This window comes from Astyanax mexicanus, chromosome 8 (genome assembly GCF_023375975.1).
Source record: "Astyanax mexicanus isolate ESR-SI-001 chromosome 8, AstMex3_surface, whole genome shotgun sequence".
In the NCBI taxonomy this organism is placed as follows: Eukaryota; Metazoa; Chordata; class Actinopteri; order Characiformes; family Acestrorhamphidae; genus Astyanax; species Astyanax mexicanus.
In genome coordinates this window covers 14,675,276-14,702,945 of record NC_064415.1, presented here as the reverse complement: position 1 = coordinate 14,702,945, position 27,670 = coordinate 14,675,276, and the positions used below count along the sequence as shown (strand labels likewise).

The window sequence follows — 27,670 nt, the reverse complement described above, 5'->3', positions numbered from 1 at the left end:
GAGATTTAGTATTATTTGCTGATTTTGTATCTGAGTCTGATAAGCATCTTAATTTATTTTGTTTGTGCATGATCCAAGCATGGGGGCAGGTATGGGTGTTTGATACGAACGCAGCCGGCCCTGTCATTTGGAATCGCTCCCTGAAGAATGCCTTCATTTTTGGCCCACCTTTTTTTTTTTTACCTAATCTATCACTCCATCCTGTTCAGCCCTTCTGTTGTTCGCAAGCCAGTCTCTCTCTCTCTCTCTCTCTCTCTGTCTCACACACATACATCCTCCCTCGCTCACTTTTCCCCCCTACACGCCTGGCCTAATGAGATTAGCCTTGGTGTCTTTCTTGTTATACACACAAACACACACAGGACCAGAAGCACTGTGCACACTCAAAAGCTCAACAGAAGGGCATAAGCCTACTCACACACACACACACAAGTTAGCACAAACACAGCACACACTACTCTGCTGGCTTGGCTCCAAAAGCCCCCTCTGCCTCAAACCCCCTCCTCTTTTTCTCTCTCTGCCAGGAGGCCCCAGGAAGGGTTATAATGACCTCAGTGCACTCATACTATAGGTGAACTCCCACTAGCCCATCTGTGCTCCACTCACACACTCATACACACTCACACATACACTGCACTCACTGCCCCCTACAGGCTGCCAGCAGAATTGGTACCACTGATACTTTTTGTTTAACCAAAAACTGCTCAAGTAGTATATAGATTAGTGGTTTCCAGTTCTGGTTCTCTAGGTTCCCAGGCACTTGCCCTGCAATTAATTGAGATTTCCTACTCAACACTATGTCTAATTAGCTGATTACCCTGCTTCCACTATATGTAATCCACTTCCCCTAAACACACAAATGTGCAGGACAGGGGCACCAGGGGTTAACATAGGCATACATAACAGACTGGTCATTTTTATAAAGGCATGAATAATTTTGAGTCGAATGGGTGGTTGGTAAAAAAAAAAAAAAAAAAAAAAAAAAAGTAGTTTTTGGCATTTGCTCTGTTGGATATTTACTTAATTGTTCAAACTGAAGCTGTGTGTTTTTGCTTGTGAATATTGAAAATCTTCATAAAAGGAATAAAAACACAACCTTAAGAATGTTCATTAAAATACCTACTCATCAACATATCTCAGTAAAGCTGTATCTGCCTTGAGTCTCAAGACTTTGGTCCATGATCATGATAAACTGACATCTGTCTTTGTTCCATCTTCTGCAGTGTGCAGGAGAAGCAGCAGGCAGCTACTCCTCACAGCGTCAGTGTGTGGCCCTCTCTCTGCTGCAGTGGAGGGCTTCACGCACACAGCTAGTGTGGTGAGTAACTTCAAAATCAGCATGTACAGGTCAACACATGTTTTGTGCTAGTGAAACCAGAGCTTGTCCCGAGCATACTTGTAGTGTTTTCCACTCAGACACTTTAGTTGCTTTAGTAGTTTATGCAGTTTGTTTTTGTGACCAAAACAGAGCTTTGCTAATAAATCTATTTTTAATTACTAAATAGACTTGCCAAACAAAAGCAGTTAATATTGTGTGTTTTATACAGGCTGAATGCATCACACAGCGGATCAATTTGGCGTGCACGGCACACGGGGCCCTTTCCCTCTGGACGGACTCAACCGTGGGCCATGGGCTCCCGTAGGTGGCCGTGCCTGGCCCCCTCCCTCCAGGTAAGCACACAAGTTCCAGTTTTACACTTTTTCAGTCTAATCTTTTATCTTTCATTTCATAAGACATTTATGGCAATTAACTGTGTGCAACTTAGGATAATCTTTCATAAAATTTGACTGTAATACCTCAAATGAAAAATATTCTCCTATGAAGGAACTCCTCATTCGTTGTATTCAGTGTGACTCCATATTAGTTACAATAGGTTTGGATAAGCTGTTTAATACAAGTTTATTTTCTCCTCTTGTCAGGTGCCCACCTGGTGTCAGTCAATCTCAGTTCCTCCCCCAGCTCCCACCTAGTCACATGACTGGGCTGAACCATCCAAATAAATTCTTCAACAGTGGGTGAGTAAGAGAGCACATACATTTGCCTAGTCAGTGTTTTACAATGCAAATATACAACTGCAATGTTTCATACCCTGTCTCCTGTCTTTGTAATTAGTGCACTGCCACGCGGAGGGGATAAGCTGGACCTGCCTCAGGCTTTGTTGCCTGGATTACATAGGGCACCTCCTAGGCCATGGGATACAGTTGGTCAACATTATGATCAGCTTCCTAAAGAGGATCACGCTCGTTTACATAATGGTTACAATGCTGGTCCACCAGCACACCTCACCGCCCGAGCCAACCAACTGTTAAAAGTGAGTCTGAATTATCACATTTAGACCTATACAAATAATAATAATATTACAAAAGTAGGCTAATATTTAAAGAGTTTATATGACTGTGTATTCTGCTGTTTTTTATGTAACTAATTGCATATTTATTAAATCTTTCTCTAACTCTTTGGCAAGGTATCAGAGTAAGTTTTTAATGTTGATCTTTCTTTCTCCCCCTCTCAGTTTGGTCCCCTTCCCACACACCATGGCTCCAGGCCCATGCCCCCTCTCCCAGACTTGTGGGCTCAGCAACAGCAACTACCACCAAGGGATGCTTATTCTCATGCTACCCAATTAAAACGCCCAGCACCACCTTTGGGGGAGCAATCTGTCATCCAGCACACCCTTCATCCTGTCAACAAGACCACTGAGGACTCCCCTAGCCCAAGCAAGAGGAAGAGAAGCTCAGAGTCTGATCAGGTTGGGACTGCAGATGAAATGTCTCCAAAAACTGGCAAAATTATGTGGGCAGTTGTTATTACTTGAACAAATTAGGCAATAACAGGAGATACATTACCACTGTGACCACCTTGCATACATAGGCTCTTTTTTCTGCTGCGTTGGCATATAATTTTGGTTTTAGTACAAATACTAGTCCTGTTTAAATGTTTGTTACTTATAAATTTCTACTCACTCCTTATGACCAAATGCCTTTTTGAATACAGCATATGACTGGCATCTATCAGTTCTCTGGACCAATGGGAGCTTCCCTTTCCTCACTGCAGCAGCCTCAGACCCACTATTCCCAATCAAAACAGGGCTTCTGGAACCCTTTGCAAAAGGGAAATCCATCCTGGAACCCATCTGAACGCAAGATGGAACCTACTGAGCCCCAGGTCATTATAAATGATTAGTTGTAATATTATTCAATAATAAGAATTCATATTGTCTGTATATAGTTTCGACATCATAATTTATTCATCCCTTTTCCACAGGATGCACACAAACCAGAAATGGGTGTTTTTGCTGACAAACAATCCCCTTCCTCCAAACTCCCACTGACCTCTACCCGTTCCATCTCTACCGCTGGGAGCTATGGACAAGGCAGAGATACTCCAGGCCACAAGCCTTCTCAGTCCTCTCAGTCTGTGGGATCCTCTTCTCACAGTGCCCACCGCAATCAACCAACATACCCCTACCCCAACAGCAAATCATCAGTTCAGACTCAGGGGGAGCAACAGGGTATTCCCTCCCACAGAGTGCATGATTCAAGGATGAGCTCTACTGCAAGTCAGGCACAAACTTCACAACCTTCATTAACCCAGTCAGGCAGGGGTCGCCTTGCCCCTACACCAGCACACCATGCCACCGTGCCTTACAGCCACTCTAGCTTTCAGCCCCATCCAGGGCTTGTTCGCACCACCAGCTCCTCTTCCAGCAGTGGAAACCAGACCAAATATGGTCATCTTGTCCCAGTGAGTGGCTAAACAACATTGTTCTGTTATTTACTAAAAATAATTTTGCAATTAAATATCAGTTTAATTTTAAATAAATGTTGTGAATGATGTTCTGTTTATCTTTTGTATTTTTTTCTCCAGGATTCAGGTCCCTACCGCCCACTGGTGGAGCCTCAGGTCACCTCTGTATCTCAACAGAATGAGCAACAGCAAAATAGATCTGTTGCCAGCCAAGATACAGGCCCTCCCCAACACTTAAGTCCCCCCCAGCCTTTGTCTCGAGCCCCAGTTATTACCCCAAGTATGCCCTCCCAGGAGTCTTCAAGTCCTCCCTGTTCTGTGGGTCTCTATAGTAGTGGGGAAACTGTTACCACCATGAATTCTGTATCTTCTGTAAACTCTCCTGCAACCAGCACCGTAAACAGCTGGAGAGCAAATTCTTCTGTTCTAATTTCAAAAAGCAACCTGACTCCATCTGCACAAGGTGTCTCACGTCAGGGGTATCAGGGAACCCAGTCAGACACAGTAACTTACCCCCAGCACCATCAAGAGACCAAACCTCAGCATCAGCCACCCTCTGTACCCCAACAAGGACAGGGTAGGTCCCATTACACCCCGGAAGTATCCTCTGTTCCTTCCTCTCTCAGCTCAGGGTTTCAGAGATCAGGAAATAGCGTCATCACCAGCAGGGCTTCAAATAACCTTTCACAGGTTGCCAGTTTGCCCCTCCTCCACCCACAGCTTACAAAACCCAACACTGTGAACACAGCTCAGCCACAGTCTGGCCCTTTGTACCCCAAGACGCCTCACCATGCACCCTCTGTAGCGTCTCAGGTGCCCCCCACCCAGACGTATCAAAGGCCATGCAATCCACATGCCATTTCCAGCACCCAGTCCATTGAGGAAGCGTTAAAGAAACTTGATGCTGAGCTTCAGGACCATATGCGAGCAGAAGAAAGAAGGATAGAACAAGAAGAAGAGAGAAAACAGAAAAAGGAAGTAACAATGAAGTCAGAAGATGAGTCTGCAATTGAAAGTCTGGAGCGCTTGCTGTCAAATAGTGCTACTGATCCACCCCCTCCACGTCTGTCTCCTGCAATTTCACCTTCCTCAGTTGCACCACCAACCCAGACATCACCCCCTTGGCTGAGCCGGGGTGGTATTCCCACTCGTCCACCTGTACCTGGCACAACTCCCCTAGAAAGGTCTCGCCCGCCTCCTCTCACACCACAAACTGACTATGCCCGTGAGAAGCAAAGGCAGCGGGAACAGTGGAACAGCAAAGCTTCACTCAGTCCCCCTTCACAAAATATCTCGGGGATTCCCACACTTACATACCCTTCTAAACCTGCCCCAACAGACTCTTCAAGTAACCAAACAAAACTGTCAACATCTTGTCCATCCAAAGACTCTCCCATACAGAACAGCCCTCATGAGGTCAGGGCTATTCCCAATCCACCAATTCTCCGAGAGCCCCCAAAACTCTACCAGGCATTTCCCAGGGATACTCCAACATCATATCCACCAATAGGTGCAAGTTCAGGCAGTCTCCACAAAAATATGCCAAGCAGTGGGTTAGGAAGTCTTGGCAGCAATGAAAGTAGCTGCAGTGGCGATTCTGATAGCACCCAGTTTGAGGAGGAACAATCTGAACTCTTTCCTGATGGTTTAGCGAACATCATGAAGATGCTGGATGAGTCCATTAAGAAAGAGGAGGAGCTGTACTCTGGTCAAAGTGGGGGACAGACAGTCCCAGAGCTGCCATTTTCTGTCACTGTGGCACCCATTAAGAACTACCTGGGTGCCCCGGACCTAATGCCTACCCTGAAACAGCCAACCACAGAGGATTATTTGACAGACACCCATGCTAGCCCCCCTGTCTTAAGTCGTCAGGGTTCTTTGGCGTCACCCTGCAGCCGTACTTCTTCACTTAATGAAGAAGAGGAGACTCTTAAGGTCATCCCCAAACCTGCCAGCGCAGTCACTCAGTGTCAAAACAGTGGTGGTAGCATCACAGGAACCAGCTATCGCCACAGTGACCTGGCCAAGCTCTATGGACTTCCAGAGGCAGTAAAGAGTGAGTGTGAGGAAGATGAGGAAGAGGCTGACCAAGATGATGACGACACACCTTCCTCTTCTCCACCACCTATGAGGCCACACCTGCATCAGACTGGTGTAAACAACATGTTTAAAAACTTGGCTTCAGTGCTGGAGAGCCAGAAGTACACCTACCGTGGAGGTCCATTTGGTAGGCCACCTCCTTCAGCCATGACAGGTCTGAAGTACTCTTCCTCACTTTCATTGGGCCCAGATATCTGCAGGCAACAGAGCACTTCTCCCACATCAGGTTCAACCAGCCACCCAGGCTTTAGTAATCCAGCCCCAGCCCCATCAAATGCTACCTCAGAACAGATCCATCCTCAGTCACCATCAGGATACCCTGCAGAGAGAAAAGAAGGTGCTATAATGAGCCAGCCTGATCTTTCTGAACATAAGGGTGAGGAAGGAACAAGGAAGGATCCTAAAGATGAGGAAGGTACTGCTGATGTCAAGGTCTCAACAGAGGTGGAAAAGAGGCCCAAGCTCACAACTATCTCAGAATCATCACTGGCAGAATTGGGTCGCAGTTGTGAGGTGATGTTGAACCGACACAAACTTCCCATCAAAGCATTATCAGACCACAGCAAGCCTGAGACAAGGGAGGTGCACAAACCTGAGAAGGAGCGGAATCGTGAAAGAGAGCGTGAGCGTGACCCAGAGAGGAAACACAAACATAGCAGCAGTAGCAAAAAGCATGAGGAGAGGAAAGAGAGAAAGAAGAAACACAGAGAAAAACGAGAGGAAACATCCCACTCTTCTTCCTCCTCCTCGAGCTCCAGTCGCCGACACAAGGAGGGCAAACCACAAAAAGAGAAGAGGAGCAACATGGACCATCACAGTAAAGAGTTCCGGGAGAAGGAGAGAGAGCGAGATGGGGAGAAAAAGAAAAGGAAAGAGGAGGGAAGTGAAAAAGAGGAGTGGGTGTCTTGGAACAAGGAGAAGAGTGGCAGTTCATCAGATCATTCATCTTCATCTACACTGGGTTCTGCAGACTTCCAGAAGCTGAAGGCTCTCACTGATGGACCACCTAAAGAGTTGAAGATTCGTCTCATTAAGGTGGAGAGTGGGGACAGAGAAACGTTTATTGCCTCTGAGGTAGAGGAGAAGAGGATTCCACTGCATGAGATTAGCATTAAGAACACAGCTGCTGAAATTATCAGATCTTGCAAGTGAGTGACAAATGACATTTTTAAATGTTTTAATGTTGAAACTATGCTGTCAGTGAAGCTTAAAGTTTGTGACTGAAAAAAAAAACAAATAATCAAGGAATAGTATGTGGCATATGTTTACTTTTTTTTTTATTTCAGGGCGGCCCGTGTAAAAGGAAAGTTTAAGGAGTCCTATCTACTCCCGGCTTTCTCTGTGAAACCAACCTCGCACATGGAGCATCCAATCCCACGGGAGAAACTCAACCCACCAACACCCAGCATCTATGTGAGTATTCTATATATGCACATTTAAAATAGTTTGGTAAACGTGTGATAGTGAGCCATTTGTAGTTTAATTTGGATAAATATGGTTTTGTTTGTGAGAGTTGTACCTTTTTGTTTTTTGCAGTTGGAGAGCAAAAGAGATGCCTTCTCCCCTGTGTTACTTCAATTTTGCACAGACCCCAAGAACCCTATTACTGTTATAAGAGGTCTTGCAGGCTCCCTTAGACTAAGTGAGTATTACAGCTTATGAATGCATCATGTTAACTGTCTACCATACATCAAGAATATGCAATATTTCTAACATAAAACATAATGTTTGCCATGTTTTAAGTACAATTTGATCTCTACACAGATTTGGGTCTTTTCTCTACTAAATCGCTGGTAGAGGCAAATTCAGAACATGCAGTGGAAGTCAGAACTCAGGTGCAGCAACCAGCTGATGAGAACTGGGACCCTACCGGCACAGGGCAAATATGGCCCTGTGAGAGCAGTCGATCACATACCACCATAGCCAAATATGCACAGTACCAGGCATCCAGTTTCCAGGAGAGTCTACAGGTTGGACTTTACAGTTGTTTTTCTAAAAAAAGCTGTTCTTTACTCTTTGCACTATGTAGCCACTTAAGAACAAGTTAAGTATGCCTGACACACTGCCATCCCAACAACTAAATTAATTTTGCTATTTGTCCTTCCTCTTGTGCAGGAAGAGAAAGGCAGTGATGATGAAGACGATGATGATGTGAAAAAGCCCCTCACTAACTCAGATGGCACAAACAGCAACTCTGCAAATTCAGGCCCCAGGTACTTATTAATAAGTACATTTATAATTTAAAAAAGGTTAACATTTATACACACATGAAAAAAATCCCTTACCTGTTATTCCTGTGCTGTTTTCCCATTAGCCCTGAGCAGAAATCAGTTGGGAAAATCATCAAATTTGGCACTAACATCGACCTTTCCGATCCAAAGAGGTAAGATAACCTGCTGATAAGAATGAGTTAGTACCTTTATAGTGCATCTCCCACTGTTTCCTTTTCATAGACCTATGTTTTTATCTTGCTGACCTCTGCTGGACAAAATTAGGATTCACACTCATACATCAATATGCTGTTGTTTGCAGTACTTTGTCTTGTTGTATTTTAAGTTTTATCTTGTTTAACATATAAACATACAAAAACAACTGCTTAGTTTAATATAGTACATAAATTCATTCATTCTTTGTTTTTTAGGTGGAAGCCTCAGCTGCAGGAGCTGCAGAAGTTACCGGCGTTTATGCGTGTATCCTCCAGTGGTAATATGCTGAGTCACGTAGGCCACACTATCCTTGGCATGAACACTGTACAGCTCTACATGAAGGTTCCTGGCAGTCGTACACCAGGTGTGTGAGTGTTCGTGTGTGTGTATTGATTACTGCAGTCTGTGACCGACTTGAAATAAGCATGTTTGGCGAACACTTTTGTGTGGTACTTATAAGAGTGTCTGTGTGAGTGGTTGTGTATAGTGTTTATTTATACCTTTTCAAATACCTGTTCACAGGGCACCAGGAGAATAATAATTTCTGCTCCGTGAACATCAACATTGGCCCAGGAGACTGTGAGTGGTTTGCTGTTCATGACAACTACTGGAAGGCCATCAGTGATTTCTGTGAAAAGTAAGAAGATTTGATACAATATGACAATAATATATAAAATAGAATCTCATTCTCATCCTTAATGGGAAACTGCTGTTAGAACAGATCTGTTGATTATGGACCAAGGAGTTGTGTCCGTGGGAATGTAATTGGCTGATCTCTCTACCTTATGATTTCAGGCACGGTGTTGACTATTTGACTGGTTCTTGGTGGCCGGTTCTGGAGGATCTGTACCGTTCCAACATCCCTGTATACCGCTTCATCCAGCGACCTGGAGACTTGGTGTGGATTAATGCGGGCACTGTGCACTGGGTCCAGGCTGTGGGCTGGTGTAATAACATTGCATGGAATGTAGGGCCACTCAATGGTAAGTTACTGGCCCTCTAGTGCAAAATGCAATTATTAAATTGCTTATCTAACTTTGTCCATTCAGGTCTTTGCTATGTATTGAATGTATATTTTGTGTATATCTTGTGTTTTAAGCCTACCAGTACCAGTTAGCCCTGGAGAGGTTTGAATGGAATGAAGTGAAGAACGTAAAGTCCATTGTGCCCATGATTCACGTGTCATGGAATGTGGCTCGCACAGTCAAAATTACTGACCCCGACACATACAAGATGATCAAGTGAGTATTCTGTAACTGAATAGGTTGTGCTTGTAAAACAAAATATTTAATAAATGTGTACACATTTGTAGGTAAAATTTGTATTGGACATCAAAATAGTGTTAACTGTTACCTCCATCTTTCCATCAGACACTGTCTTCTACAGTCCATGAAGCACATTCAGGTCCTTAGAGACCAACTGGTAGCTGCAGGGAAGAAGATTTCCTACCAGAGCAGAGTAAAGGATGAGCCAGCCTACTATTGCAACGAGTGTGACGTGAGTACTGCTCATTCAAATGTTTCTGACAGCCGAAAAACTTGTTGGGTCTTCTACAGTTGCTTTGAGAGTAAGTCTATTAAATAGATTTTTTCCTTTTTAAAGGTGGAAGTTTTTGATCTGCTGTTTGTGACGAGTGAGAACGGCAGTAAGAAGACGTATGTGGTGCGTTGTGAGGACTGTGCCAGGCAGCGTAGCCCCAACCTCTCCAACGTAGTGGTGCTGGAACAATACCGCATGGAGGACCTAATGAACACTTACGACTCCTTCAGCTTGGTGAGGACACACATTCACATTTAATTAAGTGGCACTGTCCTCATGTTGTTGCTGTTGCATAATAGCCTTGTCCACAGTGGTTTGATTTACCAGGAGAAAGAAAAAAGATTATTTTTATACATTTTAAGTCACTTAAAGGTCACCTTCCGCGAAAATCTGATTTTTCTTGTTTTATGTGGAATACAGTAGGTCTCTCCGAGTTGAATGTGTACACCTGCACATTAAACTGTTTTGCAGCCCCCATTGTCTGCAGGAGCTAAGCAAAGAAATCCCCCCTCCCCCCCTCCGAAAAACGGGTGAATTTTGAATTATCTTTCTGCCTACGTAGGCAGAAACTCACAGACCAGCCCACCTTGGCTCGAGAAACTCCCAGAGGCGGAGCTGAAGCGACGCAACATCACCGCTCATCAGTTAGGAGGTGGGAGGCAGTGAGCGGCAGAGCGGTGGAGGGGCGTCGCAGTGCTCCTAGCCAATCAGAGGAGAGATATTTGCATGCTGTTTGCATGTATGAATATTCATGAGCAAAGCTGGAATCCGGTCATTTTGGACACACCCCTAAAACAGTCCATTAAAAAAGAGCTATACAGAGACACCTGAGCACTTTTTTTTTTACAAAAACGGCTCACATGTCATTCATTCATACTAGAGACCACAACTAGACATTTTAAAATGAAAGAAAAAACGACGGAAGGTGACCTTTAAAGAAGATTGTATTTCAAGTAAATTTCTATCAGACCATGCATCAGAAATTAGGAACAATTTAAAGAACAACTGCCATTCACATTGTCAAAGATTTCTGCTTGACAGTATGCGAAAGTTACACACAGCTTGATACTGTAAAGTTATTTTGGTTGTCTCCTGCACTTACTCTTGCTTTTATTTTTTTGTTCTTTTTGTTTAGGCCTCGGCCCCTGGCTCTCGATGAAATCAACTCCGCCATTCCCCTCTCCCACACAGCCATAACCAAAACTCCTGCTCGCCAGGACAAGTTGTTTTCGAAATTGTACTTTTTTTATTTTTCCTACATTTTTAAAGTACTACTACTGCTAATGCCTGTTGGAACAGCCAGCCAATCATAAACCAGTTTACTCCGCATTGTTTACAGCACCTATCGGCCAATAAGACTAAGGTTTACTCTCAGCAGCCAAACATACCAACCTCTGATTGGCCCTGAGGGACTTTCAACAGAACGCAGTTTGTGCTGTCACAGTAATGGCAGCAACATCTATGATAAAAATGGCATCTCTGTATTTGTTGTTATTGCTTTTTTTTTTTTTTTTTTTTTCAGTTCTCTTTCTGTCTTGAATACTGAAAGTGTAAATGCTGTTTGTGTTTTTTGTGGGTGCTATTTTTTCTTCTTAATTTATTTTCAAAACTAGAACAGCCTAGATATATACCACATTGGCCTTGTGACTTGTATTTAGTGAAGAGATAAATGAATAATACTAATAATAGATATATAAACATTTTTCTAAGGCATTAAGAATAAAAAAGTAACATTTGTTTGGTATGGTTCAAAACATACGGGTTTAAAAGATTTGTTTTTCAGTTTTAGATACTGTCTGAAAATATTGTTTATAAGGTCATGATTTTATTTTCTTGAAGAGAGAAATCATGTCATAACAAAAGCATTTCTAACATTGCATTGTTTTTTCGCCCTAATTTTGTGAGATTACAGTATGTCATCAGTTGGTGTAGTGAACATTTTTACTTCTCATTCTTGCTTAATATACAGATTTATGCTCCTGATTTTTCCTCTCTCCCAATTGTACATTTTTATTTAACTTCATTCTTCTATTTATTGGATATAAAATGTTCTCCCCGCTTTTGTAGGGTTATCAGATGTCTAAGGTTTTCTATTTTCTAGTTGATTTAAGGAAAAATCCAGAGGTGCTTAGTCCCTTAAACTCGTCTCATGGTCTATATATGTATAAATATATATAAAGAACATTAACTCTTTTATTGACTATAACTCCACTTTCCTGTAGATTGTAGAATGCAGAGCAAATGTAGTTTTGTCTGAAAGCAGTTTTTTGTTTGTATACATAAGCAAAAAGCCACTTTTTCACTGACCTTAGCATCAAAAATGGAATGCAAAAGGTTATCACTGCTGCGCATTATGACCCCTACTCACGCTAATGGTTAATTTACCTTGTATTGTGGGGGAAATGCGAATAAATACAGAGCTGTATTTACACATTTAGTGGTGCTTGAAATTGTTTTAAATGTTGTCTTTGGAAGAACATGGTTGCGGTGCCAACCAACACACAAATCTCTGGTTATACAAAATTTTACTGCAGTTGGTTGTCATTAACCGAAAAAAATCTAAGGTCTATGGTATTCTTTTGTTTGTTTATTTGTTTTTAAAAAAACACATCGAACTGTAAATACTGTGGCATTTTACTGGAATTAGGGTGTGTGAATCGAATCATCCATTCGATTGATGAACTGTTAATTTTTTTTGTTTGTTTTGATTGTTAGTCTTAAGCTTGAATCAGTTATTTTACATATGAAAACGTTGGTTACGATTATGATAGAAGGTGCTGAGTTCTCTGAACTACTCTGTCTTTTTTGTTGTTTCTAAAGAAAATCTATTTTTCCTGTTGCAATATAATCCTCTCTTCTTTTTGTGGTCATTTATTTAAAAATCTGCACTGTTTTAGAGAGTTCACACAAAGAAAACTGAGCCAGACACGTCTTAAACACTTTGTGAATTTGTGACATTACTATGATTATTAATATTAAATGCTTTTGATAAACTTTGAGTATCACTGATCTGTTCATCGTTTGTCTCTTGCTAAATAACTTTCATACACTGGTCAGCCATAGCATTAGCACCATGACAACTAAAGTGAAAATTTCTTATCTTCATCTATCAAATGATGTCACAAAGCAGCTTTACATAAACAGAATCAGGCAAAACATTAAACATAGAAAATACAGAACCCCCAGTGAGCACGTAAATATTATTGAATAATATCTACAGTGACATCTGTTAAGGGATTAGATAAAAGGCAGCAAGTGAACAAGAGTTTAAATAACTGAATTATTAAAATTACTAATCGGAATTTACAGATTACAAGTAAAATTGTAAAAAAAAAAAGTAAAGCATTGTGTCATATTAGTAAAACGTGGCATACAATGTTACATTACAAACAGCTATTTGACAACAACACCAGCAAACCTAACAAAAATAGAACAATCTAACACTGAAAATAATATGATTTAATATTTTTTGAACTAGCAAATTAAAATGGACAGTTAGCTAGCTATGTAGATGTGTCTTTAGTACACTGAATATAACACTTGGAAAAAACATTAGATTCATCATTTTAGTTTTATCTGGCCATCGGGTTTAATTTTAGTTCACTTATTATACATAATTAGAGAAAGCCTAATTAAAAGCTGCAGAATAACCTGGACACCCTGGATATATACACTGCTCAAAAAAATAAAGGGAACACTCAAATAACACATCCTAGATCTAAATGAATGAAATATTCTCATTGAATACTTTGTTCTGTACAAAGTTGAATGTGCTGACAACAAAATCACACAAAAATCATCAATGGAAATCAAATTTATTAACTAATGGAGGCCTGGATTTGGAGCCACACACAAAATTAAAGTGAAAAAACACACTACAGGCTGATCCAACTTTAATGTAATGTCCTTAAAACAAGTCAAAATGAGGCTCAGTATTGTGTGTGGCCTCCACGTGCCTGTATGACCTCCCTACAACGCCTGGGCATGCTCCTGATGAGGTGGCGGATGGTCTCCTGAGGGATCTCCTCCCAGACCTGGACTAAAGCATCCACCAACTCCTGGACAGTCTGTGGTGCAACGTGACGTTGGTGGATGGAGCGAGACATGATGTCCCAGATGTGCTCAATCGGATTCAGGTCTGGGGAACGGGCGGGCCAGTCCATAGCTTCAATGCCTTCATCTTGCAGGAACTGCTGACACACTCCAGCCACATGAGGTCTAGCATTGTCCTGCATTAGGAGGAACCCAGGGCCAACCGCACCAGCATATGGTCTCACAGGGGGTCTGAGGATCTCATCTCGGTACCTAATGGCAGTCAGGCTACCTCTGGTGAGCACATGGAGGACTGTGCGGCCCTCCAAAGAAATGCCACCCCACACCATTACTGACCCACTGCCAAACCGGTCATGCTGAAGGATGTTGCAGGCAGCAGACCGCTCTCCACGGCGTCTCCAGACTCTGTCACGTCTGTCATGTGCTCAGTATGAACCTGCTTTCATCTGTGAAGAGCACAAGGCGCCAGTGGCGAATTTGCCAATCCTGGTGTTCTCTGACAAATGGCAAGCGTCCTGTACGGTGTTGGGCTGTGAGCACAACCCCCATCTGTGGACGTCGGGCCCTCATACCATCCTCATGGAGTCGGTTTCTAACCGTTTGTGCAGACACATGCACATTTGTGGCCTGCTGGAGGTCATTTTGCAGGGCTCTGGCAGTGCTCCTCCTGTTCCTTCTTGCACAAAGGCGGAGGTAGCGGTCCTGCTGCTGGGTTGTTGCCCTCCTACGGCCTCCTCCACGTCTCCTGGTGTACTGGCCTGTCTCCTGGTAGCGCCTCCAGCCTCTAGACACTACGCTGACAGACACAGCAAACCTTCTTGCCACAGCTCGCATTGATGTGCCATCCTGGATGAGCTTCACTCCCTGAGCCACTTGTGTGGGTTGTAGAGTCCGTCTCATGCTACCACGAGTGTGAAAGCACCACCAACATTCAAAACTGACCAAAACATCAGCCAGACAGCATAGGTTCTGAGAAGTGGTCTGTGGTCCCCACATGCAGAACCACTCCTTTATTGAGTGTGTCTTGCTAATTGCCAATAATTTCCACCTGTTGTCTATTCCATTTGCACAACAGCAGGTGAAATTGATTGTCAATCAGTGTTGCTTCCTAAGTGGACAATTTAATTTCACAGAAGTTTGATTTACTTGGAGTTTTATTGTGTTATTTGAGTGTTCCCTTTATTTTTTTGAGCAGTGTATATATATAGAATTCTAACCAAACTATCGCTTAAATTTGGCTGAGGACATTTCGTTTTTCAGGATTACACATTTTATTTACTCTGATAATCTAATAAATGCCATTGATGAATTAAACAATTTTATCCACATCCACTATAAAAATACAGGTCAGATGATATTTGTTTTTGTAAAATGCCCAACAAGGGTGTAAAAATTTGTGTGTATAGGCAGAAGTAATTTATTACACTCAAGACAAATTTTAGTGTTCTGAAAAATTACCAGAATCCACCACTTTCAAAGAATATTTTCCTCAGGGCAGTTATTCCAATAAGAGGGTGTACAGGAAATTACGTGACACATTCAATAAGCCTGATAATTTCACTGATATTTAGCTTATATATTTTACTTTTTTATATATATAAAAATAGATACATGTATAATTGAAATGCCTGTAATTGAAAAGTCGGTATCCTCAGAAAATATAAGCTATGCATTTTATGTTTAACAATTCAGTTATTTAGTCACAATTATACCACAGTTAGTTCTAACCCTGCAATGTGATTCGCTGAAAGGCGTTCTATAAGTGTCGTTGTCAGGCGGTAATACCAGACACTGTAAAACAGATGGGCCAAAAAAACATAATGGTCACAAAAAATGCGCTCTCAATGAATTTGGCCATTAGCAATATTTTCCAATAATGCCAACTCTGCCATCTCCAACAACTCCAGCGCAAAATTTTATGCATGTTTATATAATCTAGGCTAAGTGGAAAAATGTTGAAGGATTATTTCAGTAAGACAATGAAATTGTCTGATTAATTAACTTTATTTTACCCAAAAATGGCTTATTACAATGTGTGCGTAAAGGATATCTTAATAGTTGTAATTTCAATGCATCGCCTCTAAGTGTCGCCAAATGACAAAAACACAATACATACGTACAAACAAACGTGTGCGCCCGAAATGAAAGTGTCGTCGGGGAACGCACTTTCTCACGTTCAAGTCAAATTTAGTACAGCTGACCGTGAGCGTGAAATTTGACGTACGCATTGTTTTTGTGCGTATGCACCTTTAGTACATGAGGCCCCAGAGGAGGGAGAATAACTGTGGAGAGACAGCCTACTCATTTAAATAACCCCACCCCTGAGGGCTACCTCAATAGAGCTCACACAGTAGGTCACAGTATGGTTCCACGCATACAGTCATTGGTCCCACCCCGGCTAGGTGTAACCCAGCCCTTTTACAATAACCACACCTTTTTGGATAGAGCTGAATAACGTTTTAAAAAACGAATTCTGTGGGGATATAAAAAATTGACAATATAAGCAGAGGTTATACTAGCTGCTGCATTTAAATAATGGAGGAAGAATTACAGTATTTTGGAGAAAAACGTGATTGAAGTTGTTTGTTTTGTCATTAAAACCTATAGGGATGGGTGCGGTTGCACAGCTTTTTGCAACCGAACAGCAGGGGGCGCCCGACCTGTGGTGGCTTCACTTTTTAGAGCCGATGCTCTGTCTAGCTATACACAGTCTATGGGTAACACACTGTATACATGTCTATGCAGGTAACCTAGCAACGATGTAACTAACAAGCCAAACAAAACAGCTACAAACAGAGCAGCAATGGAACTATTTGGGGGAGTGCTTTATAGAACTCCCTCTCCTGTATTATTGCTTAATTATTTGAAGGTGTCAATCCATAGTTTTTAAATTCATTTTAAAATGTCTAGTTCTGGTTTCTAGCATGAATAAATCCCATGTGGGCAGTTTTTTGTGAAAAAAAGTGGACCATGCTTCGGACACAAACGGCACGTTATATTGATACTGAGGCAATTGTTGTAATGTTATAATGGAGTTTAGCAAATAATTTGTTTTTCAAACAGAGGCCAAAAAAAAAAACGTTACAGCAAGCTTGCTAACTTAGGCTAGCTAGGTTAGCTAAGCTAGCTACCATAACTATAGCAAAGTGGCATACAATATTACATTACAAACAGCTGTTTAACAACAACACCAGCAAACCTATTTTTTTTTTTAACTAGCAAAATAAAAACGGACCCCACTGACAGTTAGCTAGCTATGTATACTTTTGGTCTGTTATTAAAAAAAAAAAAAACAGGAGGTTTATTTTGCCCTACTCCAAAAGAATAAAGCGAATAAAATACGCATTAGGTAAATGATGTTTTTATCCCATTAGATCAAATCATACTAGACTTTCACGGGTTTTTTTACGTATTGCTAGTTAGTTAGCTAATAACAACCTGCAAGTGTTTAAGTGTTAGGCAGTTTATAATACAAACTGTCCGCATTAATTTATTGAATTTATTTATTAATCAAATAAATTTAATTAACTTATGAATCTCTTGTGACTAACACGTCCCCAACTGGGAAACTCAGGGCTTATCTAAAAATCCGAATTTCCCCACTGGTGAATACGAATTTGTGGTGGCGTTCATGTGCTCTCATCTGGTAAATACCATATTTCCGACACGACTTGAAGGCAACATAAGACTGTACGGGGACTATTTTGCCAAGTAAAAAAGCTAATTCCAGACACGCAGAAAAGCCTTATAATTTCCCATTAATAATAAAATACTGTATTATTATTTTGAGATACTTTGTGTAACACAAAAATGTGTATTTGCTAGGTAAACATATGAGGCAAAAAGAGCTAAAGCGTCAGTCTATATATTTGTGGTCTGTATTGATTTGTTTAAATCTAAGATTTATTGTTGTCTTTTTATATTTATTTTCTTTTTTTCTTTCTTTATTTCATACGTGTTTATACATTTTGCAAAGCTGAAATAAAAAGGTAGATAATATATATAATAATATTTGATTACAGACGCTATTTAAAGGCTTCACCGTTTTTTAACTCCAAAAGCAACAAACATCTTCAAACAATGACTTTGTACCTCTTAGTATCAGTATCTCAAAATAATATAATGACTAAGTATCTCAAATATTGAAAAAGCAAATTAATAATAATAATAATAATGAATAATATTTCAAAATAAACTAAAAAATATGAATTAGTATCTCAAAATAAGACAGCATCTCAAAATAATGACTTAGACTTTCTAAATGATATAATCGTAAATCTTAAAATAATAGCATCTCAAAACAATTAGTATTAGTAGTATATCAAACATATTAATTAGTATCTCAAAACAATGACTTACAATGATCTTACAATAATGATAGCATCTCAAAACAATTAGTATTTCAAAATAGTATAAAAAATATTAGTATCTCACAATAAATACTTTGTATCTATAAATAATGTGATGCCATCTCAAAATAATTATAATATTACAAAATAATGAGATTGCATCTCAAAAATATTTAATAGAATCTCAAAATAACGACTAATCAATTAATGAAATAATAAAAAACTTACACTTAAACACATATTTGGGACATTTGTTTGAGATACAGTTCGTCTCCAAGTCGTCTCAGCAGTCTGAGAATGTTTAAACAAGATTCGCTGTGCGTCGCTAGATGGCGCGCTCCGGCTGGATCTCCCGCTCTGCAGTCCGAATATTTATTTATTTGTTTGTTTGTTTGTTTGTTTGTTTGTTTGTTTGTTTTTTCAAAAGAAAGACAATACATGCCGCACACTTATTTACTACATATGAAACATGACAACATTTAATATATAAACAATTATTTAACACACATTAAAATATTCCAGAAAATACTTCTTTTGGGTTGCTATTGAGCTAAGAATAAATTTAATTTCAAACAAAAATGTATAATAATTGAAAAAAGTTTTTTTTTTTTTTTTTTTTTTTACTTGCACTTACATATAAATAATTTTGTGATAAAAATAAAGAAATCTATATTTTAGCTCCACTGAGCACATATAACTGTAGTTCAATAATTACAGACTGTAGTCCTGTATCTGTATTTCTGCATACTTTATTCTGTCACAAATAAACGGAGAATCCTTTCTTCGCGTCATACTCCTTTTGATGTCTTCTCTCTGTCTCATCACTGCATCCTCTTTTTTTCTACTTCACTGGTATCTGAAAAACATGGGGGGATCAATGGTGGACAGAAAGTAAACAAACATATGCAGAACAAGGAAAGGAAACATTGTAATCTGACAAAACTTAATTAGAAGCCTATGATCTTTACCTCACAGAGGCCTTCTTATCGGCCAAGAAATATCCCACCCCATCTTTCCTCCCCCTTTATTCTATCCATGTTTGACCACTCCTTTTTCCCCAGATATGCTTTCATCATTAAAGACAAATCCTGCTCTACCCTTCCATTTCTGATCCACATCTCCACATCATTCCACATCTCCTTCTCCACTCCACTCCACTCACTTGGCTCATGATGTTGAGCTGAGTCTTGTACTGCGTGACCTGCGAATTAACTCTGGAACAGTACTGACACTCACAAGGACCCCTGTGCCTTTCACATATATATTATTTTTAATAATAAAAAACACATTTCAGAGCCTACAGTTGTTCTTAGAAAGCTAATTTACACTAAGTCATGAAAGATAAAAGACTGTGGTTAGAGGATTAAAACAATTACATTTGATTTTCTGAGCACAAATTAAGCCTCATTTATGTCCATCAAGCAACATTAGCCATAAAAAATGTCCAAGAGTAAGACTAAGCATGATCTGTCCTCATAATCTAGATAAGATACAGGGGTCCTTATCAGAGAACTGGGTCTTTGAGCATTTCATAACCTTTGTTTTCAGAGTGTACAACAACAGGGCAGACAACTTACTATTTGATGAAAATGTGGGTGACTTCGCAAACATTTTGAATAGTTAATATTGGCCAGGTTTTGTTTTGTACATTTTGAAGTGTGAAGTTTATGGTGTCACTGACGTACTTTCTTAAAGGGGTGAGGTTATTCCAAGATGACAGTGTAGACAGGGAATTCTTGGACACGTTTAAAAAGTTTGATATTGTGTATATAAATTCCTAAATGTTTAAAAAACATCTCCATATTTTAGAAGGTACACATTTAAAAGAATCATTCAACTTAACCTGACGGCACTGCAGACATAGGGAAAACATCCCCCCCTTTCAAGAAAGACTGAAAATATACAAAAATGTACTCTAAAATAAAGGTTAACATTCTATACTATATTACTATATTATACATACTATATTTGTAACAATTAATTAATTCAGAGTAAATCTGAGAAAAAAATATTGTTACACATAGAGTATGGCTATGTAAGTCTACAACTATTAAATGTATATTTATACAAAAAGTGTCATTTACAGAAAAAAAGTTCAGAAACCACACTGTCACATTTACCCATATAGCCAGTAAAGTGTGTATGCTCATTTCACTCTGCAAGTCCATCAGTAATAATTAAAAGTCCTTCCTTGAGCTCCTTAAATAAACACTCAGTCCCTAGACACTCCACAGGCTATCAGTGAGAGAACAGAGTGGGGGGTGGTCTCAGAGGGCAGGGAAAGCTGAGGGGCAAGGAAAGGCATCTCTATATCTGCCTAACTGACCACATTCAGCTTACAGTTTATCCTGGAACAGCAGAAGAGATGAGAGAGTGAGGACGAGAGTGCTGAGAAAGCCGTGAAAAATACTACACACTAATACTAATAAGCTATTGAACATTCATCAAAAGCCTAAGGAACAGGAGGTGCCTACAAGAGACCATCCAAGAGAAAAGGTGAAACAGAAAAGAGACTGGGACTCAAACACTGCCAGAAAGAAAATCTACGGAACATCAAATGTGATCATTTTCAACAGCTTGTGCTAAAATTCTATTCGCTTTAAAGTTAAGGAGTCAGCAAAGATTTAACTACTTCAAAAGAGAGATCTGCTGCAAGCGCTGGAAGAGGACTACCAGGCTCCACGCCACACGGTAAGTGTACTAGTGGAGGAGGAACATGATGAAGTGCAGATGATGGCCACCTATCTGATTCACTTCTCATGGAATGTGTGGTATTCACACTACCAGACCACAAGTTTTAAAGGTCAATTTCCCAGACAAAAATAAAGCCTGTAACAGATTTCTAACACAAAACAATGAATGGAAACAAAAAGGCACATTTAAATAATTGTTTCATCTGGGACCACTTAAAATAATGATCTGTAGTATGTATAAGCAAAAAATCTATATTTTATGCTCTAAAATGTCTTGTTTTATATTTTCTGGATTTTGAAACGGAAATATGTAAATCTGTTCTTTCATTAATGTTACATCTGTGTACTTTAAGAAAAAAATGCCAGGGCTATTTGCTTTTTCAATATAGAATTATTGCCACACGAAAAACATGTATCTAGAAAATAGCAACATTGCAAAATCTGAAATGTAAATGTGAAAAATAATTTTGGAGCATTTTTATTGATTTACAAAATACAGTATTAAGAACAACCTGCCAAATTCAAATTAAGTAAAAAGTAAAAAAATATATAATTTAATTATTTTTTTCTCAACAGCAACAATGTAATGTATATGTTAAGTTGATAAGAATTTAGAACTACTTCCAAAATTATTTGTGAAGGCTCTAAAAAGGCTCCCTAATCCTGTGTGTGAGAAACCTGCAGAAGCCAGATAATAAGCCCAGTCCAACTTGGCTTTAAAAGATCAAAGCGCACAGATGAACCTTTTCCTATATCCTTTAACCTCTCACAAAGCAAGTTTTTTTTTCAATAACAACAACAAATGTCTAGTTCCCAGAAAGACAATGGAGAACTGGTGAGCTAAACAGGTGGAGGAAGTTGTATTTAATTTAGATTTGGCAACTACCCAAACAGCCCACATCATGCCAAAATATGTGACAGGACAGTAACCCATCATCTGTTGTGTGTGCATACAATAATAATGTGTATGTGTGATATGGATAAAATACTTTAAAATATGAATAATCACATTATGGATCACAATTTTTCCACATGGAAATTGATTAAATACCAGCAGGGCACACCAGAAGAGAAAGGGACTTTTAATTCCAGTGTGAATAATTTCCCTGTTCTATTCAGGATCCAGATCACCCACATAAGAGGGCATGCAGCACTGCACGTATATAAGATTCTGCCTAGTTTTGGAATAAAATATCCTCTAATTGTCTTGGACCACACAGCATTTTGAATAGAGATATTACATTAAAAGGAAAATTCATTGTACAATTAGGATTAATCCCTGTCTGGGAAACTGTCCCTGCAGGTTTTCAGTTGGTACTTAGGCTTAATCTGCTCCCTTTGACCCAAACTGTGATAAAAAAAGAACAGGGTATTGATCAGATAACAGTTAGTTTTAGGGGCACCAAAATTACAATATTATTTTTACAGAGTAGCAAACAATCTAAACCAAAAAACGGCCATCCTAAACTGCAATATTGTTAATATTTCATGGTTCAACTGAGGAACAGCAAAAAGGCTGTGACTGCACAACCAATGTAGAGCTGCGGTGAGCCAGACATGCATTTATATTCGTTGTGTTATATTAACTGTTTGCTAAACAGTTGCTTAATGTTGCTTTACTCTGTATAATATGTTGCTTTATTCCAGATAGTTGCTGGATGCACCTTGGTAGTTGTTTAATTTATATCCAACAGCAATTCCAAATTCTATGATGTGCTAGGTTGCAGTCCTGTTGCTAAAATGTCAGTTCAGCAAGCAGACTATTGTATATTTTCAAAAGAAGCAGTTTCCAGTCATTTACATTTCCTGCAAAAAGTGACACATGGTTCTACAAAATATGAACTATGAATGGGAAACCTCCTAGTGAGCTGTCAAACATTTTAGGGGGTAAAACCAGCTGTGAATTGCTTAAGACACTACTGAGACCTGATGGTGCAATGTAGCAATGAACATATTTTAGTTAGAAAAGCTTTATTGAAAATCTGCCAGCAAATTTCAGCCAGTAACACTGCTTACTGTAACCCCCCCCCACACACACACACACACACACACATGCAGATAGTAAAATTGTTTTGTCAAGGCTCACTCTCTTCATCACTTCACCTTATCAGTCATGCTTAGAACAAAGTCAAATTCCAATTGGCTTCCGGTACACAGGGCCAATCAGCTTTCAGATAGTCATCTGATAAAGAACCCAATTAGAGATCAAGTGATCACACAAATTTGGCTTCCTGGCGATAAGAGATCTGCCCTTGCTATGAACTCTTCTGATCTGTAGAGCAAACACAGATACTCAGGAGCATTACATAACACAATTTGGCATCAGGAACTGATGAAAATTGACAATAAACTGTAATATATTAAAAGAAAAAATGAAATTACAATAGACATTTGTAAGCAATGCTTTGAAAAACCTTCCATTTCAATGCCTTGGGATGTTTTCTGCAAAGTATTTCCTTTTTTTTTTATATTTACTCAGGTTATATTTGTCTGATTGTTGCCTCATTATGAGGCAAAGGAATATTATGAATTTAAAATTTAAAAGTGTAAAATTAAACAACTAAAAAAAAGTGAAAGATGAACACCATCAACTCCCTCTGTGCAGGTCACCATGAGTCTAAACGGCACTCTTGAAAAAGGAGCCCACCACCAAGTTCTGGATCTATCTGAGGAGCTTCCTCCCCACAACCATCTTCACCATCATCATCAGCAGCTGCAGCAGCAGTCCACAGCTAGGGCTGGGACGCCTGTCAGTGGGTCAGGGGTTGTGGTGCCTCCCCCATATTCCACAGCAGAGATTGGAAGTGGTGAGGCCCCTTTAGAGCTGAGGGGGTCTCTGGACTGCTGGGCATGTTCAGTGCTGGTTACGGCGCAGAATCTGGTGATAGCTGCCATCAATGCGTGCCTGGCCGGCCTGGTGTTCGGCCTGATCCTAACACCCGCCACAGTCATGGTGATGTTTGGATTTCTTTGCCACTCCACTGTAAGTATATGAACAAATTATGATGGGGCATAAAAAGGATCTAAATAAGAATAAATAAGTATATAAATAAGGAATCATAACAGAAAAGCAACTGTGAAATTGAAAGTTTTACAATATTGCGTTTACAATCCTTTGGAAATAAGTACACCTTAACTGTAATTATGTAAGGTGTAGTCCCAGTATCAGCATTGGTCCTATTTTAAAAAGGAAAGTTATAGCAGTAGAATTAGCAAAAAAAAAACAACAACAATCTGGCACCTGGATCAAAATCCTTAGACTCAACAATAACTAAACTTAATCATGACTGAATTGTCCTCCGAGAGATCAGGAGGGAGTTTTTTGTGTCGCTCCCTTTGATTTCAGGCATAATCTCTTAATCTGGGAATTTCTCAGATGTTCGAGAAGGAGAATTAGTGAGGTCAGGTCAGGAGAGCTGACGTCAGCCCTGGAGACTGCAAACTTCAGTCTCAAAGCCTCATTCTCACACACAGGAACAAGGAATCCAATACAAGACATAACTGACACACTACTCGATTGTTTGGATTTTCACAAAACACACACACAAAACCAGACAACAGACCAATTTTCACCTTTGACCTTCACCTCAATTCGGTTCTTTACCATACTTAAATTAATCAGTAATCCATGCTTAAACACAGATTAATACTTATACATAACCTGCAGCATTGTCTTTGGGAACGCAATGCCTTCAGTGCTGTTGTTCCTTAGGGTCAGTACGGGTCAGTGAGCGTCAATTAAGGACGGATGCTCTTGCCACTCCAATTACAAGACACTTACGCCACTTACCATTCAGACCAATTAGTGCTCTCAGGACATCAGCTTAATGAAGGATTAAGTAAAAAGGAAAAGCTGTAAACAAAAGGAGGCAGAGCCAGGAGAGGAAAGTAGACCACCAATGACCTCTCCCATGGGATTTAAAGGCTTTTGCTGAACAATATGAATGTGGAACACAGTCTTCAAAAGTAGTGGTCTTCAGAGACTATGCTAGCTTCAGCTCCAGACTCTACTCATTATAATAATGTTAATGACAATTGAATTATATATCATGAATAAGTTACAGAAACAAATTGGCAATATTGATCTGTTGGAAAAAGGCTATTTTGCTCACCCTATTTTGTGATTTATACCTTAAAGTATAGAATTACACCCAAATATGGTATTTATTTAAATATGTTTGCTTCGTTAACTCCTACTATGTTCAGTATACATCACATTAATCCTTTTCACGCAAAATAAGATGAGCATTAAACAATGAGAAATAAAATGTATCTTTACCATTATTTAAGATATGAAACAGCCCAAATAATGGTTCACTGTAGTAATGCCATGCTCCAAACCTTAATTATTATGTGACAGGTCATAATGGAGTGCAGGATTAATACATTAGCTAAACATACAGTAAAAACATCTGTTTATTTTAACCAGATGTCCAATAGAAAAAAAAACATGGCAACAGCTCAGAAAGCAAACACTGATGGGTTTGTGTGAATCTTATCAGCTGACCTCCTACCCTGCTCACCCATCTCAGCTTACTCAGCCTCCTCTCTTTTACTCCCCCCTTCACTTTCTTCTTTACTGGACCTCTGGAATGTGGAGGAGACTAATCCTACTTTCTCTGTTTCCCCTCCTGATTTTAGTTACAATGCTTTATATGTATCGTACAGGATGATCCCAACAACCAGGTGGCATTTAATGATACTGATACACTGGATTCTATGCATTTTTAAACAAGACAGACTAATTCAAAGTAAACCACAGGTTAGTGACACGTAAACTCTATTAAACTGTTGATAATATTGCCTCTAAAGTACAGAGGAAAACGCAATGTCTACTGGTGCAGTTTGATAGTGAATGTGTGTTTCTGTACATATATCAGCACAGAAGACTGTGCAAGACAAGATAGCTGTGCATATCTGTTCTTAACTTCAGGAACACATTCCAGTAGGGGCATCTTATCCCGCCTTCCCCCACCCCCAGCTGTTTTAACCAAAACAATAATTTATACCTACCCAAGCCTCACCATATCTCCAATATCATTATACAGGGGTTATATTTTAGTATACTGCGATATATTGTCACTATTTAAGCAAGGCAATGTATTGCAACAAAACAAAATTGGAAAACTGTCAAGGTATAAAAACAAACAAAAACTAAATGAAAAACAAAGTATTTTTCCCAATCAAAACAGTAAGATCTAAAGAAAAAAACAGTGCTTTCTAGCATTCAGGGTTTAAATTCAAAACCAAATCAAATCTTTACATACAAACTATTAGCTAAAACTCTATCAAAACAATAACTCAAAGCATAATATTGTGACAGTTGGACCTACCAATATTTTCTGCCACCACTTTAATTACCCTGTATTATTACCAATAAACCACTATTTAATTATGATTGGCCATTCAGCACTTACCTGAGCACACTCTTCTTCTTCCTTCACAAGGTGCGCCCACACGGAAAAATCGCCTACTGCTCGGACCTGCTCAGCGATGGGGGATGTGTGGCGCTGTTAGTGGTGGGCTTCCTCCTCGTCACCCCACTCCTGGTCCTGGCACTGGCTGCGTACTGCAGACTGGCTCGTCACCTCCAGCTAGGCCTCTGCTTCATCCCGTACAGTCGTGCCGTCTATAAGAACCTGCCTGCCACACAGCACCGTGGTCTAGGAGGGGGCTGCTGTGGTCAGCGGGAAGGTATAGAGGGTGGAAAAGGAAAAGTGTGGGTATGAGAAAAAAGAGGTGGGTGGAAGAGGGTCACCCCAGTGGAGGGTCTCCTTATGGTAATACATTTCTTTTATTGTTCCAATACATTTTTGTTCTTGTAGTAATGTACAGCGCATTGCAAGACACAGAATAACAAACTATTATTAGACAATACACCATTTATATTTTTTGCTAGTTTTTTTATATTTTTATTATATTTATCCATGCTTTGAATACTTATAAATATTTACCTACAATTCCTGTTTAAAAAGCTGTGCAGTCCAGGATTTAGACCTAATTACAGTCCGGGAAACCAGCTTTAATTTGTAACATACAGATGAAAAGATCTATTTTGTTGTTTTATTCTCACATAATCACAATGATTAGAAATTTGCTTTGGTTCAGAAACTCCAAAATCTCTAAAATGCACCAAAAGTTTAAAGACTTTTCTCTCTAAATAAGTACTGTCACCTAAAAGAACAATATATTATTCTATAAGACCAAAGCTGGACTACTTATACATATACTTATGTTGTATGCATTTTAACCTCATTTAATTTACCCTAAAAATGCTGAAATGAGAAGTGTCTGGCTGCAGACCTCCAGTGTGAGGCTCACAGCAATCTGGGACTCACCTCACGTGTGGGGACGGAGGTCTGCAGCCAGACCCTATTGGGGGGTGAAATATTTTAAAAATGTGTGCCTATATACATGATTGTATTTGTAAATGTACATGAAAATTGTCCATGTTTAGAATATCATGTTTAGAATATCATGAACTTTGTCATACTGTTTTAGATACAAATAAAAAAATGAATGTTTCTTTAAATGTTTACATATGTTACGATTATTGTGTATCATTGTTAATATTGTAACACACAGGAAAACAAATAAAACTTAATAAAATGTATCTGGAGTCATCATTGTGGGCAGAATGAAACATGTAATGCCAGGCATTCACACAAATCCATCAAACTGTGCATTCTCTTATTAGACCAATGCAATAAACTACACAACTTACGTGTTGTTTGGTGCATATAAACAGTAAAGCATGGGTAC

The 27,670-nt window shown here is 39.6% G+C and overlaps 2 protein-coding genes and 1 long non-coding RNA gene across 3 annotated transcripts; 2 read left to right on the top strand and 1 right to left on the bottom strand.

Annotated features, from left to right (window-relative positions):
* Window positions 1-1,223: 1,223 nt before the first annotated feature.
* On the top strand, window positions 1,224-12,812 carry kdm6ba (lysine (K)-specific demethylase 6B, a). The gene is made up of 20 exons (XM_049481878.1): window positions 1,224-1,318; window positions 1,548-1,671; window positions 1,921-2,016; window positions 2,114-2,312; window positions 2,514-2,750; window positions 2,996-3,166; window positions 3,266-3,745; window positions 3,869-6,996; window positions 7,135-7,261; window positions 7,385-7,490; window positions 7,613-7,818; window positions 7,964-8,061; window positions 8,163-8,231; window positions 8,490-8,638; window positions 8,797-8,911; window positions 9,070-9,257; window positions 9,374-9,515; window positions 9,645-9,771; window positions 9,877-10,047; window positions 10,949-12,812. The coding sequence occupies exons 2-20, from the start codon at window positions 1,553-1,555 to the stop codon at window positions 10,970-10,972; spliced, it is 5,952 nt and encodes a 1,983-aa protein (XP_049337835.1). The 5' UTR covers window positions 1,224-1,318; window positions 1,548-1,552; the 3' UTR covers window positions 10,973-12,812.
* Window positions 12,813-18,946: 6,134 nt separating this feature from the next.
* Window positions 18,947-26,987, bottom strand: LOC111194401 (uncharacterized). Its single transcript, XR_007440519.1, has 3 exons — window positions 26,906-26,987; window positions 26,326-26,862; window positions 18,947-19,071 (listed from the first exon to the last, which is right to left on the bottom strand). It is a non-coding gene; the product is annotated as an uncharacterized LOC111194401 (long non-coding RNA).
* tmem88b (transmembrane protein 88 b) lies at window positions 20,462-27,519 on the top strand. Its single transcript, XM_007250146.4, has 3 exons — window positions 20,462-20,906; window positions 23,514-23,891; window positions 26,356-27,519. The coding sequence occupies exons 2-3, from the start codon at window positions 23,520-23,522 to the stop codon at window positions 26,635-26,637; spliced, it is 654 nt and encodes a 217-aa protein (XP_007250208.2). The 5' UTR covers window positions 20,462-20,906; window positions 23,514-23,519; the 3' UTR covers window positions 26,638-27,519.
* The last annotated feature ends 151 nt before the right edge of the window (window positions 27,520-27,670 follow it).